This window comes from Nicotiana tabacum, chromosome 21 (genome assembly GCF_000715075.1).
Source record: "Nicotiana tabacum cultivar K326 chromosome 21, ASM71507v2, whole genome shotgun sequence".
In the NCBI taxonomy this organism is placed as follows: Eukaryota; Viridiplantae; Streptophyta; class Magnoliopsida; order Solanales; family Solanaceae; genus Nicotiana; species Nicotiana tabacum.
The window spans coordinates 90838832-90853429 of NC_134100.1; the positions used below are offsets into that span (position 1 = coordinate 90838832).

The 14598-nt window shown below is 38.9% G+C and overlaps 1 protein-coding gene across 1 annotated transcript; it reads right to left on the reverse strand.

The window, feature by feature from the left end:
• Positions 1-391: 391 nt before the first annotated feature.
• LOC107805851 (IAA-amino acid hydrolase ILR1-like 4) lies at positions 392-5017 on the reverse strand. Its single transcript, XM_016629947.2, has 5 exons — positions 4499-5017; positions 3714-3839; positions 1902-2216; positions 1217-1345; positions 392-1072 (listed from the first exon to the last, which is right to left on the reverse strand). Exons 1-5 carry the CDS (start codon positions 4856-4858, stop codon positions 668-670), a joined length of 1335 nt encoding a protein of 444 aa, XP_016485433.1. The 5' UTR covers positions 4859-5017; the 3' UTR covers positions 392-667.
• Between the last annotated feature and the right edge of the window lie 9581 nt (positions 5018-14598).

Sequence of the window (14598 nt, forward strand, 5' to 3'; positions counted from 1 at the left end):
ATTATAATAGTGTTCTCCTTCAGATACTCAGTAACCCAAAGCTCGTAAAACCTCCGTATAACAGGAATCTGAAGAACATACCATACAAATAATTAGTACAAGTTCAACAAAATTCATATTGTCTTCAAATGCAACACTGTTTTTAGGTGATGGCAGTGGCGAAGCCAGAAATTTCTCCCGATAAAAGGTGTTCAGTATATGTTATACACCTCTAAAACCGGACTAATATTTTATCCATATCCATAGTATAATTTTTCGATGGGAGATGGAGATGGAGTTTCACCCTTTGCCATCAATAGCATAGCAATACATGTATGCAGGAAAGACAATTTATAAGCAAAAACGACTAGTTTGCAGTTCAATTGTCTCTACGGGTAATGACAACAAAATGTAGAGAAAAACTTTTAACCTTACATAAGCGATGGAATTTCATATCAATCACATTTGGAAAAAGAAAATACAACTCGTGCCAATAGCGCCATTTGAGCGTTCGTTTTTGGAAGATCAACCAAACCAGCTCCAACACCAACTTGAATTTAGAGCGAGTTTGCATAATAAGTAAAAGGAAAAGAGAAACCTATTCCGCTCAGCTGTGTCTAAAACCTATACCTGTTCCTGTAGCAGAAATTCTTCTCGGTCCACGAGGTTATTACACTCTTTGGGGACCTTACAACTCGTCATGAACGTTTCCGTCGTGAGTCGTTTTTAACTGACTTTCAAGAAGGTAAGTCGTGGCTAACGATGCATGTAAAGCAGCACCATATGGAAGTGCATCTTCATTGACTCTGTAGAATGGGTTGTGACCTGATTCAAATCGTCCTTTAGTTTCATCCACCATTCCAAGTAAGTAGAAGTATCCAGGAAAGGCCTCAGCAAAGAATGAAAAATCTTCTGTGCCCATAGTGGGTTTCTTTTCTATGATCTTGTCATTGCCCAGCATCTGTGCAGCTACATCTCGAAAATGTTCATGCAAAGCTTTATTATTTACTGTCACCGGGTAAAACGGCCTATTTTCGGTATCAAAGTCAACTGTTGCGTTGCACCTTTGTACGGCAGCTTGTCTTGTGATAACCTGTTAATTGTTTCCAGGAGAATTTCACTCAACAAATCGGGTTTTCCCATTCATTATGTTCTAGCATTTTTTTTGTGTGCGAAACATCCTTCAGCAATAATATGGTACTTTGGGCAACCAAATATACTAATATTAAAGATATACCTCTACGATTCTCTGTTTAAGTTGCGTGAAACTTTCTTTTGAGAATGCCCTGAAAGTTCCACCGATTGTGACAGAGTCAGGTATAACGTTAAATGCACCACCACCTTTGAACTTACCAACCGTAACAACCTGCAAAATCATGCCTCTTTAGGGTAATCGGTGGATAAGTTGTAAAGGCCAAGGTGATCTCTTTGGAGAATGAAAAAGGCATGGTAATATTTGAAATAAATGGGCAATAACTTGTCAATTTGAAGGATGCGGATTGGTAAAGCAATTTTTCACACAATAAACTGGGAAGTCTTGACATTTTTCGTTCTTGACATGCCCCAAATTGTACTATTTGCCATGTATTTGAACATGACAAATGCATATGAATACAAAATTTATGCAAATGTTACCATTCCAAATATTCAAATGCACTGCAGATGTTCTAACTTCGAAAGGGGAGGCACCGCTTTGCCTGAACAATAGCACATTTTGCAAAATGGGAAGCAAAACTTCTACATAAATGCCAATCAGAGTGTATTCGGCTAATTTTTTACTACGACAACAAAGATAGGAAAGGAATTATGAACTTTCTTCAAATCAGCAGCAGTAAGAGCATACAAATAAGCTGCATAAATTTGTAAAATTGCTAGAACACGTGTTGGATTCACATATACTAGAGAAGGGGGAGAGAGAGCACCTGTGAATCCAAGGGATTGGCTTCCCGTGAAACAAGATGTTGCAAACTAACTATAATGTTAGAAGCTGCTAAGATTGGATCTATAGTGTGCTGAGGAATTGCGGCATGACCACCTTTCCCCTTTATTACCGCCTCAAAGAAGCCACTGCCAGCCATGATAGGGCCAGAATTGGCGGTAACAGTGCCAATAGGACAAGTGGCAGAAATATGCAGACCAAAGATGGCATCAACATTATCAAGTATCCCAGATTCAAGCATTTTCTTTGCTCCTCCACCTCCCTCCTCAGCTGGCTGAAAAACCAAAAGAATAGTTCCCTGCCATCAAAACGTTCGGTCAATCCCTGACTCCTAACTCAACAATTTTTTCGATAACATCCATGATTATTCATATATGCTGATCCAACAGTGTAATCCCTGAACACAAAAAAACATGATTAACTACGGTCTACATTTTCCGATGAACAAAGGAGTTCGTGGTCCACTTAAAAGGACAGTTCAGTTTGAAATGCCACAGCAACAAGAGGGCTAAACCAATCGAATGAAGAAATTAAGGGCCAGAATGACCCTTACTAAATAACACAATATATGATGTATAGCTTCTTTTATATTTAAGAAACTATAAGGTAATTGAGGGCAACTACTGCTCTTTTGTTAGTCGAGCAGCTTACCCTCATTCCACTTATGCAGTCCCCTTTCACAAACTTGTACGGCCAACTCTACTATCACAGAAATAAGGAAATGGGGAACAATTTGGCACCAAATGTATGCAGGTGTGAAAGGACCAACTAAAATCGTGAGGGTCCAGGTTTCCTGTATCATAAAAAATAATTTGCCCAACAATGTATTTGACCCCTTTATGTTATTGGTTCCAAATTCCTTATTCGTGGCCACACAAAGCTAAGTTGTTAAGCCATAATCTTAGTATATCAGGAACCTACATAAATAACTACTCAAGTTGTAACCCTTAGTTCAGAATCTAGAACTAGAGATGTCAACTCTCTTAGTTTAGAGATTATAAATAAAAAAGATATGCCGCTCACAATACCATCTTTCTATTAAATAAGCATAGCTAAATAATCTCTTACCCCTATTTAGGTCTGTAAGCACACAAACAATTGTTTGTCCTAAAACTTACCTACTGAACTTACGCAATGTATCCACCTGAATCATGATATTGTTGGGTGTGTGTGAACAGAGTCTCACATGGAAAATAGAAAAGAAAAATAAACTTCTTATAAGCGGTAATATACAGCAAAATTTCCAATATAAGATAACTCCACAATCCTTAGAAATGTTATTTCATAAGAAGGACGGTAAATCCCTAGAAGTTTCTGTGAAACAAAAGGGTTTGGTGTACGAGTACCTGCCTTCGCACATTACGCAACACAACTATAAGAGTCTCTCGTGTCAAACTATCAATCTCCTCTATTCAAGCCAGAGATAATAAAAAAATTATAGCTTATTATATGGCTAGTCGCTTGTGGTTTAGAGAAAAGAACAAAAAACAAAAGGAGGTATTAAAATATTGATATGTATAGAAGGCATTTTAGAGGTAGTTACTTAAGTCAGGTGGAAATTAACATATAAGAATGATCATTCTTTACAAAGAACAATCATCTAAGGAAAAAGAAAGAGTCTCTAATCAATCCCAAGTAACCGCTACTCTATAAACAGAAAACAAGCCGAAAAAAGAATATCGACGTTTTCCTTTCTAGCTGCACAATCACTAACGACTGCTAGAATTAGCCAGCAAATAGAATGACGACATAACACTCTTGAATCCAAGCTAATGGAGAGAACTACAGTATGAACCTGTAACTCAGTGCTCCGCTCTTGAAGAATTTTTGCAGCACCAAGAAGCATAGCAATGTGGGCATCATGTCCACACGCATGCATCTTGCCCGGTATTTTACTCTTGTGCTCCCATTCCACTTCCTCCTGCACGTGTAACACAAATAAATGACTCCATTTGCTCCATTTTATAAGACATTCTTTCCTTTTTAGTTTGTTCCAAAAATAATTACACCTTCTATATTTATAAACGCTTTAACTTCAAACTTACTAATTTACCCTTAATAAGATGCTCTTACAACCATAGAAATGCCATAACATGTTTAAAACTACAAGTTTTAAAGACACTTTTGGTATGTGTCACAACCACAAGTATCTCTTTCTTTTTAAATCTGTGCCCAGTAAAACAATATCATATAAGATGAAGCAGACGGAGCACATGTTAAAGTTGTGCATCTATAATCAATGGCGGAGCAACATGTATTCAAGAATTGCCCTGTGTAGCTAGGTAAAAAAAATTGTTTTATGATTTATATAGGATATATTGACTACTCTTGGCTTCTTCGGGGTTTACTTCTTTATATTTCGATCCCTCCTGGCGAAAATTCTAGCTCCGCCGCTCTCTATAATTTCCCCCTCCCTTCAGGAAAAAAAAAAAAGCAAAAGCAAAAAATTGCATATCACTACAAACTTCTACCACAAATTATCAATAGATAAAATAAAGGCAGTACCTCATATTATCATTTGCCTAGACTATCTATAATTGACAATAAAGGAATAAATAAATGCATAATTGGTATAAAAACCTGCAAAGGAAGAGCATCCATATCAGCTCTAAGAGCTACAAAAGGTGATTTTCCAGTACCAATAAAACCAACTACACCAGTAACAGCTACAGGGTACTTGTAATAAATTCCCATTTTATCAAGCTCATTTCTGATAAGTTTACTAGTCTCAAATTCCTCAAACCCCAACTCAGGATTTTCATGTATAGTCCTCCTAATTTTCACCATCCAATCAAAAAGGTCTGTTCTTTTTGCCAAATTCAAGAAATTGGTTGAAATATTGGCTAACTCCTCTTTGTTCAATAAAGAATCTGATAAGGTGGGAGTTGCTAAATATGTGCATAGACTGAAAAAGGCAAGAACCCATTTCAAGAAACCCATGAAATGATTATTTGGATGAGTTTGAAAAATGTTAAGTTTCTTGAAATTGAGGGGCTTTGTCTAAGTTCGTTGAGATTACCTTCTGTGTGTTGGAAAAAGAATCTAGGAGTACTTTTGTCCCTTTTTACTTGCTATTTTGGGATTGAGAATCAGAATCTAGCCTTAAAGTTAAAATGAGAACTTTTATTTAATTTATTTAATTTTTGAGAGGTGCTAACGACCACACTAATGTGGCCCAACCGTGGTCACACGGGTGAAATTACATCAACGACCTCCTAATTATTTAGCCCTACAATTTTTCCTCCAAAACAGAAAATTAAATATGGAGAGGCTCTTCTTATTTCCAAGCATTGAGCTGCATGAAATCATCCCTGTTCACATAGGAAGCTGGAAAGTCTTTACATCATATTGTATTTCCATTGTATTTTATGTGTATAGCAAATTATTGTATTTCCTTAAAAAAAAAATATGGTATACAATTTAGTAGGAGGAAGAAAATTTGAATTCACCAGATTTAGTAGTATCGATACTTCTTCCTTATCAAACCAAGTCAAAGTGGACACTTCCTCCTTATCTAAAAATGAATTCAAACCAAGAAAATTTGACGGTGCAAGAAAATATGAATCCAATTGAACATAACACAAATACAACAACAACCATGAATATGAACAAAGATAATAGGTTTGATCGAGTTAGGGACGAGTTGTACAGATCTTTAGGGATGACATCAGACGACGATTTGTTGAATACGAATGGGTCGATGTTGATTCTCGTGGCAGTTTCAACAATGTTGTGCACTTAGATGATGATGATGAAGAACCCGATGGAGAATATTATGGAGAAGCTGGTGAAGATGAGGAGCAGTTTTTAGGAAATGAGTTAGAGTTATATGATGTTGATCAGGAAATTGAGAATGATTTTACTGAAGATGATGTGGTTGTAGGTCCAATCTCCGGAATGCGATGTAGAGATAAAAGATTCTTTGTTTGCAATCTACAAAGAACATGCACGATTGAAAGGATTCTCCGTCGTCAAAAGAAATTCCAACAAGAAGGGTGGTGACACTGCCAGGTATATAACTTACTGTTGTGATAAGGCTAGGATTCACAAAACCAACTTTACCACCAAGATTAACAATTGTAAAGCTAGGCTCACTGCTGTTTTGGATGATTTTGTTGTTGCCCCGTCTCTAAGGTCGTTCACGGTCACAATCATGATTTGTTTCCTTCCATATCGAGCCTGATGGCCGGACAAAGGTCCGTTTGTGATTCTTTGAAGAGGGATCTTGTAGCTCACGATCGATATGGCATTAGACCCTCCAAGAATATTAGACTTGCTGAGGTTCAACGTGGTGGATCGCAAAATTTGGGTTGCACTCCAAAAGATTATAGAAATTTTCTTTTAAAGAGTAGGAATTTTGAAATGCAAGAAAGGGGACGCACAGTCATTGTTCAACTTTTTTCGTGAAATGAAGATAAATGATATGGAGTTTTTCTATTCAATAGACGTTGATAATATTGGTAGGCTGCGAAATGTGATATGGGTGCATTCACATTGTAAGGCGGCGTATGAGCAATTCCATGATGAGATATGCTTTGATACGACGTACCTTGTGAATCGATATAATATGCCACATGCTACATTTGTTGGCATCAATCGCCATAGACAATCTATCTTACTGGGAAGTGCTCTCATGTCTCATGAAGATATCGATATTTATAAATTGATTTTTAGAACTTGGCTTGAGGCCATGGGAAATGTTCATCCAGATGCGATCATAACTGATCAGTGTCCGAGCATTAAGCCAGCCATTGCTGAAGTGATGCCACATACAATACATAAGTATTGTATTTTCAAAGTTGCCTCTTTACTTAAGTGGTATTCGTCCTTCTAAAATTGCACGTGGAGAATTTAAATCCATGGTCCTTGATAGCATTACTGTTGAAGTTTTGAGAGAAAACGGACAGAATATATTGCAAAGTATAATTTGCATACAAGGAATTGGTTCAATAAGCTATACTCTGAGAAGGAAAAATGGGTTCCTGTATACCTTGATGTGTATTTTTGGGCTGGTATGCTATCTACGCAAAGAAGTGAGGGGATGGATGCATTCTTTGATGGATATATTACCCGTAAAAGCACTCTTAGGATGTTTATTCACCAGTATGAGTTAGCTATAAGAGCTAAGCATGATAAAGAGTTGAAAGCGGAATACAGGTCAAAGGGCTTTCAAATTGTGTGTGAGTTATTGTTCAGGTGGGAGGAGTAGGTAATTCAGTGTTATACACGTACAATGTATGAATTTAAAAGACATAACTAAGGAAATTGTATCATTGTGAAGTCAGCAGCCCCGACGATCATCAAGTTATCCCTGGTGTTGAGAAATTCATCATTAGTGATTATTCAGTTGTACAAAAAAATGGTGGAAATCTAGTAGAGTACATTGTTGAATGTACACCTATCAACAATTATTTTAGTTGCAACTGCAAATGGTTCGAGTCTAGAGGGATACTTTGTTGCCATATACTCAACATCTTGTCGCATAAGAAGATTGAATTTTTTTATGAAAGGTATATACTGACTTATTAGGCCACACTTGAATCAGTTCCATCAAGTTGGTTACCCAAACATGATTCCCGAGTACAAGACATACAAGAGCATGTTGAAGTATTTTGATATGGCTTGTGATATAGCACTGGGCACTAGCGTGAAGGTTCAATATGTTAAGCATAAATTAAAGATGACAGTGCATGATCTTCAAAACTGGGACGACGAAATGATCGTGCCAAACCCCGACCAGGATGACTCAGATAAAACTGAAGGCACAACTCTACGAGATCCTCAGTACACTCTTTCACATGGCAGGCCGCATTTAAATCGATTTAGAGGAAGAATTGAATACTACTTTACAAGTTCACAGCCGCGTGGTGTATTTGGAGCTAGTAATGGCGGAAGAACTGGTGTTAGAGGGGGTGGCGGGGGTGGTGGCAGGATTGGTGGCAGTGGTAGTGGTAATCGTGGTAGTAGAGGTGGCGGTAGAAGTGGTGGACGCAGGGGTAGGGGTAATGGGCAAGGCAAAGGTACAAACATTGAGCATGATGGTTCTCTAGGTGTGAATGAGGTATAATTTTGGAACTACATTTGTTTTATTACTTAAACATATCATTTTTACTTATAGTGTTTGTTTGATTTTAATTGAAGCAAATTGACGCTACACAATCGCAGTCAATCTTGTTTGATCTCAATGCCGAATGAGACTTGGAACTATAATATTTGATAAAGAATATTGCTGAAACTTGGAGTTCTCAATAGGCCTAATTGCATTATTGTTTTATTTGGTTTATGACTTTTTATTTTTGAAGAAATTTTGCTTGTTTTGCATAAACTTTGTTATTTAATTGCCACAACCCAAAATCCCAACCTGTCATAATGACACCTATCTCGATACTAGGCAAGCCGATAATCTCAATAAGCCAAAACTTCTCTTTAAAGTTGAAAATATAATATTTAAATACAACACAAATACTCCCCAAAACCTGGTGTCACTGAGTACATGAGAATCTAATATGAATACAAGTCTGAAAAATATAGTCTATAATAGTCTGAGATCAAATACAGTGAACAAAGAGATAGAGAAGGAGAGACAAGGTCTGCGGAATACGGCAGCTACCTCAAAAGCTCCTGAAAATCAACCGCGCGAAAGGATCAACACCCGCTATGTCCGGGAACACCTGAATCTGCACACGAAGTGCAGGGTATAGTATGAGTACAACCAACTCAGCAAGTAACAATAATAAATAAGAAACTGAAGATAGTAACTATCTACACAGTTATGGTTCATTTCTAGTAATTCCAGCAAAGAATAGACATGCTATCAAATCTGGCAGTTTAATGTCAAATCAATTTTTATACAGTTCCTGTTCATGTAATCCATATATCAACAATCTTTCAAAGATTTTACAACAATGACAGATAGCAACTAAGTGCAACAACAAATGAAAATCAAGTACAACCTCTTAGGACAACAATCACTCCCTGGGCTCCCAGCCCTCATCACTCACTCTCAATGGGTACCTGCGCTCACTGGGGGTGTACAGAATCCGGAGGGGCTCCTACAGCCCAGGCGCTATAATCTGCACGGACAACTCACATGCTGCACGGACAACTCATGTGCCATAATATAAATATCTGGATCCACACGGCCAACTCACGTGCTGCACAGCTAACTCACGTGCTATAGTATAATATAAGGATCCGCACGACCAACTCACGTGCTGCACGGCCAACTCACGTGCTATAGTATAATATAAAGATCTGCACAACCAACTCACGTGCTGCACGGATAACTCACGTGCTATGGTATCAATATCTCACAATCAGGCGCTCGGCCTCACTGAGTCATAAATCTTTTCAGTCTCTCGGGCTCTCAATAATCATGAAATCAGCCCAAACAACAATGATATGATGTATCAATAATAATAACAGAGACTGAGATAAAATATGCAAGTAAAAACTGAGACTGAGTACATATAACATTTAGCAGGCAATTCAACAAGTACGCAACCTCTGTGGGTCCCAACAGTACTATCACATAGCCTAAGCATGATTTGTAACATGATTTACAGTCAAATTTTATCAACACATAGAGAGCATATAACTAACAACAAATTATTCAACTTTACAGTTTTTCGGGACGGACCAAGTCACAATCTCTTCGGTGCACGCCCACACGTCAGTCACCTAGCATGTGCGTCACCTGCAAAATAATCACATGATACCAAGGTGAGTACTGCAATACCGATGAACATCCATAAGTCAAAACACAACGCGCCTTCTGAAATGCGCACTCTTATCAGGAATTACCGAGCAGTTATAACATTCATCGAAATATTTGAAACTGACCATGTTGTCCAACATTCGTTACCTTCTCTTCAAGACTGAACTGTCACCTTGTACATGTAAATCCTAATCCCGCACAACACACCACATCTATTATGCCATCATGTGACAAGCACAAGAATCCCATTATCAACTCTGAGTCACCAGCAAATTACATACTTGGTTAATTAGAAACCTTCCTCTTGCTTCCTTCCAGGAGGAAAATTACAATACACAACACGTTTCCCATACTAGTAGAAAATATCCGGTTCAAACCATGGTAGAAATCATTAAGAACACTTTGAAATCCATCTGCACATAACCAAGCTATTAGAACTAAATTCCTCTAACTTGACCAAACCACGTAGGTCACCAAACCCAAGAATATTACCACCAAAACATCTATAGAGTATCACCACATCATAATTACCCCCGTAAATACCACAACCGAAACACCCACTCTGAAAATAACTTATGCGAATTTAAAAATTGTTCCTCTTTCCTTTCTTATTCTGAAATGTAGAATCCTTAGTCAAACAAAATTGCCGCACGTCCTGATACCATCCAATGTAAGTAATTGATTCTAGTGATATACAAGTTCGAAATTTTTTCAATTTCCACATATACGTTTTGAATCCATTAGAACCCTCTCGAGAGTCATCCACTATGCTCAAATCTAATTTACTCCGCCCCAAACAGGCCGAAAGACATGCTCCTTTAGCACAATCAACACTCAAATAAGTAACCATGCCTTATCACGACCAATCAAATTCATACTTCGTGTGCACTACATCCTTCAAAATAACATCATGTTTTCATAAAGTGCAATGTATCCCGTATCCAGGACCCGAGTCATCCTCGATCTCCTCCTCTGTAAGTCATAACTAAACCACAAATATGCCTCGTACCAAAACTAAAATTTAGCACATAGCCATGAAATCGAATTGTCAATAACTGGCTCCCCCACTTAGCCTTAAGCTGCTATTATATCAAATTAGAACCCGTAAGGATTTCTCCTTCTCAATTACCAAGATCTCGCACCGTTAACCCGCCAAATTTCTCGAAGTCTTTTGTTAAGCTTTTCATGAATATTCTGAATCGCCAGCCACAGTCACACACTCGACCTCTTACCGGGTAGCAAGTAATATTCCTCGCAGAAGCTTCATCAACATCACGCCACCTCTAACTGCTCACAAGAGATAACCCACCTGTGGAATTCTTTACCGACATCTCTCAATGACACTGCACTGGGTGCAACGACCACACAATCAGTAAATTCTCCCGAGCTCATGCTCACCCACCATTTGTATAAGTCTGCACTTTCCCTTTTGACATCAACTAAAAGTTCAACAATACCTTCTGAAATCAAGTCATATTGCGCCTGAAGCGATAATCAAATCTTCACGTCCCTCTTCATTTCAAACAAACTCACTTCTGCCATATTCAATCTTTCTCTGTACAATAACCATCACTCCAAATACATTCTGTAGACCAAATCACATTTACCGCGATTCCAAACCGTTTTACTCTTTCTCAAGGCGCGTGACTACCCTACCACAAAATCCATAAGCTAATCTGCCACTCTTCCTTCGGTTAACCATTTCCTTTAAGCAACTTCTCAAACTCCACTTCCCCTACTTGACATGCTATTATTTCAACCACTGCAAAACGCTTCCCATCATGTCTTCCCTCATACTTTGCTGCCCAACTGTTGCATCAAGTCAAAATGCATCTCTGTCGCACCTGGACCAATAAATTGTTACCGACTCTAAGCCTCTACGAAGATAATCTCTATCGAGCAATCAATATTAGAAATACCCATTCGATTCTGAACCTCTGCACACAGCTATCTCTGGCAACCGCCCCGCATGCACCATTTCATAACACCCTGCCCCGAAGGCAAAATCCAAGAAGACCGTAACACCGGAGGACCATAATGTGTTCAAACAAGGACGGCGATACATCATCACAATGAGAATTCGACCATGCTCGCAAATACCAAGTCTTATAACTTTAACAACCAACTTGGACATCTATAGTCCGACTGCCTTTCCTCCGCTTGAATTAATTGCTGAACCCCTTAATCATGTACTGATAAATCCTCTCTTTGAGCTATTCACTGCCTCAACACATAACGAGCACCTTACCATTATACCAATATTGTGCGATAACAACGCATAGCCATCGTAGCAACCCGTGCACAGTCTCAAAATCATGTACTGAGCTGGAATAAAAGAATATTCAAATCGTCTTAACACATCCTGCAGTTACATCATACTCATCACAAAGCCATTCCACCACCCATCGAGCCACAAATTCCACTCGTAGGGACATTACCGGACATATGAGTCCAAATGTACAGGTTACAACTGAAGCTACCGAGCCTAAGCTGCGGTCTAAACCTGGCATCAAGTCCTCCAGACTAGCCCATCACCAAAACATGGAATATACATCTCAAACATCATTCGTAGAATGACACCCTGGCGATGCACAACTGATATCGAGCGCTCATGTGCGCATACGAATGCGTGAAAGGAATTCAAAGAATTATGTTTCCAGCTGAATCGATTCCGCACGATAGAATACAAGAAGGGAAATTTTCCTAAGTGTTCTGTAGCCTCTCGAAGATAAGTACAGACGTCTCTGTACCGATCCACAAGACTCTACTAAAAATGCTCATGACTCATGAGACCTATGTAACCTAGGCTCTGATACCAACTTGTCATGACCCAAAATCCCAACCTGTCGTGATGGCGCCTATCTCGATACTAGGCAAGCCGATAATCTCAATAAACCAAAACTTCTCTTTAAGGTTGAAAATATAATATTTAAATACAATACAAACACTTCCCAAAACCTGGTGTCACTGAGTACATGAGCATCTAATATGAATATAAGTCTGGAAAATATAGTCTATAATAGTCTGAGACCAAATACAGTGAACAAAGAGATAGAGAAGGAGAGACAAGGTCTGCAGAACACGGCAGCTACCTCAAAATCTCCTAAAAATGAACAGCGCGAAAGGATCAACACCCGCTATGTTCGAGAATACCTGGATCTGCATACAAAGTGCAAGGTGTAGTATGAGTACAACCAACTCAACAAGTAATAATAATAAATAAGGAACTGAAGATAGTAACGATCTGCACAATTATGGTTCATTTCCATTAATTCCAGTAAAGAATAGACATGTTATCAAATCTGGCAGTTTAATGTCAAATCAATTTTTATACAGTTCCTGTTCATGTAATTCGTATATCAACAATCTTTCAGAGATTTCACAACAATGACAGATAGAAACTAAGTGCAACAACAAATGGAAATCAAGTACAACCTCTTAGGACAACAATCACTCCCTGGGCTCCCAGCCCTCATCACTCACTCTCAATGGGTACCCGCGCTCACTGGTGGTGTACAGACTCCGGAGGGGCTCCTACAGCCCAAGCGCTATAATCTGCACGGACAACTCACGTGCTGCACGGACAAATCACGTGCCATAATATAAATATCTGGATCCACACAGCCAACTCACGTGCTGCACAACCATAAATCTCTCCAGTCTCTCGGGCTCTCAATAATCATGAAATCAGCCCAAACAACAATGATATGATGTATCAATAATAATAACAGAGACTGAGATAAAATGTGCAAGTAAAAACTGAGACTGAGTACATATAGCATTTAGCAGGCAATTCAACAAGTACGCAACCTCTGTGGGTCCCAACAGTACTATCACATAGCCTAAGCATGATTTGTAATATGATTTACAGTCAAATTTTATCAACACATAGAGAGCATATAGCTAACAACAAATTATTCAACTTTACAGTTTTTCGGGACGGACCAAGTCACAATCCCTTCGGTGCACGCCCACACGTCAGTCACCTAACATGTGCGTCACCTCCAAAATAATCACATGATACCAAAATCCGGGGTTTCATACCCTCAGGACCAGATTTAAAACTGTTACTTACCTCAAGTCGTGAAATTCTTTACACTGCTCGCGAACGCGATGCTTTAGAGAGCCCTTCTTCGCGAACGCGAGCTCCCCTTCGCGAACGCGAAGGCAAAAACCCATGCCCACTATTTTTCTCTTCGCGAACGCGATACCCAAACGCGAACGCAATGCATAACCCAGCTCCTCTTCGCGAACGTGAGACCTCATCGCGAACGCTAGACCCTATCGTGAACGCGAAGAGTAAATCCTGCCTGCCTGAAATTCCTCTTCGCGAACGCGAAAGAGAAAATTTGAAAAATGCAGCAACAAATATCAGCAATCCCACCAAGGCCACAAATGATCCGTTAACCATCCCAAACTCACCCGAGCCCCTCGGGACCTCAACCAAATATACCAACAAGTCCTAACATATCATACGGACTTAGTCGAACCCTCAAATCACCTCAAACAATGCTAAAACCATGAATTACACCCCAATTCAAGCCTAATGAACTTGAAATTTCTAATTTCTACAAACGACTCAGGAACCTACCAAATCACATCCGATTTACCTCAAATTTTGCGCACAAGTCATAAATGACATAACAGAGGTACTCAAATTTTTAGAATCGGATTTCGACCCCGATATCAAATAGTCACCCCTCGGTCAAACTTTTCAAAAATTCAACTTTCGGCATTTCAAGCCTAATTCCACTACAGACCTCTACATAATATTCCGAACACACTCCTAAGCCCAAAATTACCATACAAAGCTATTGGAATTATCAAAATTCAAATCCTAGGTCGTTTACACATAGGTCCATATCCTGTCCACTTTTCTAACTTAATTATTTTTTTCAATTATGAGACTAAGCGTCTCATTTCACTCCAAATTCCTTCCAGACCCGAACCAACTAACCCGGTA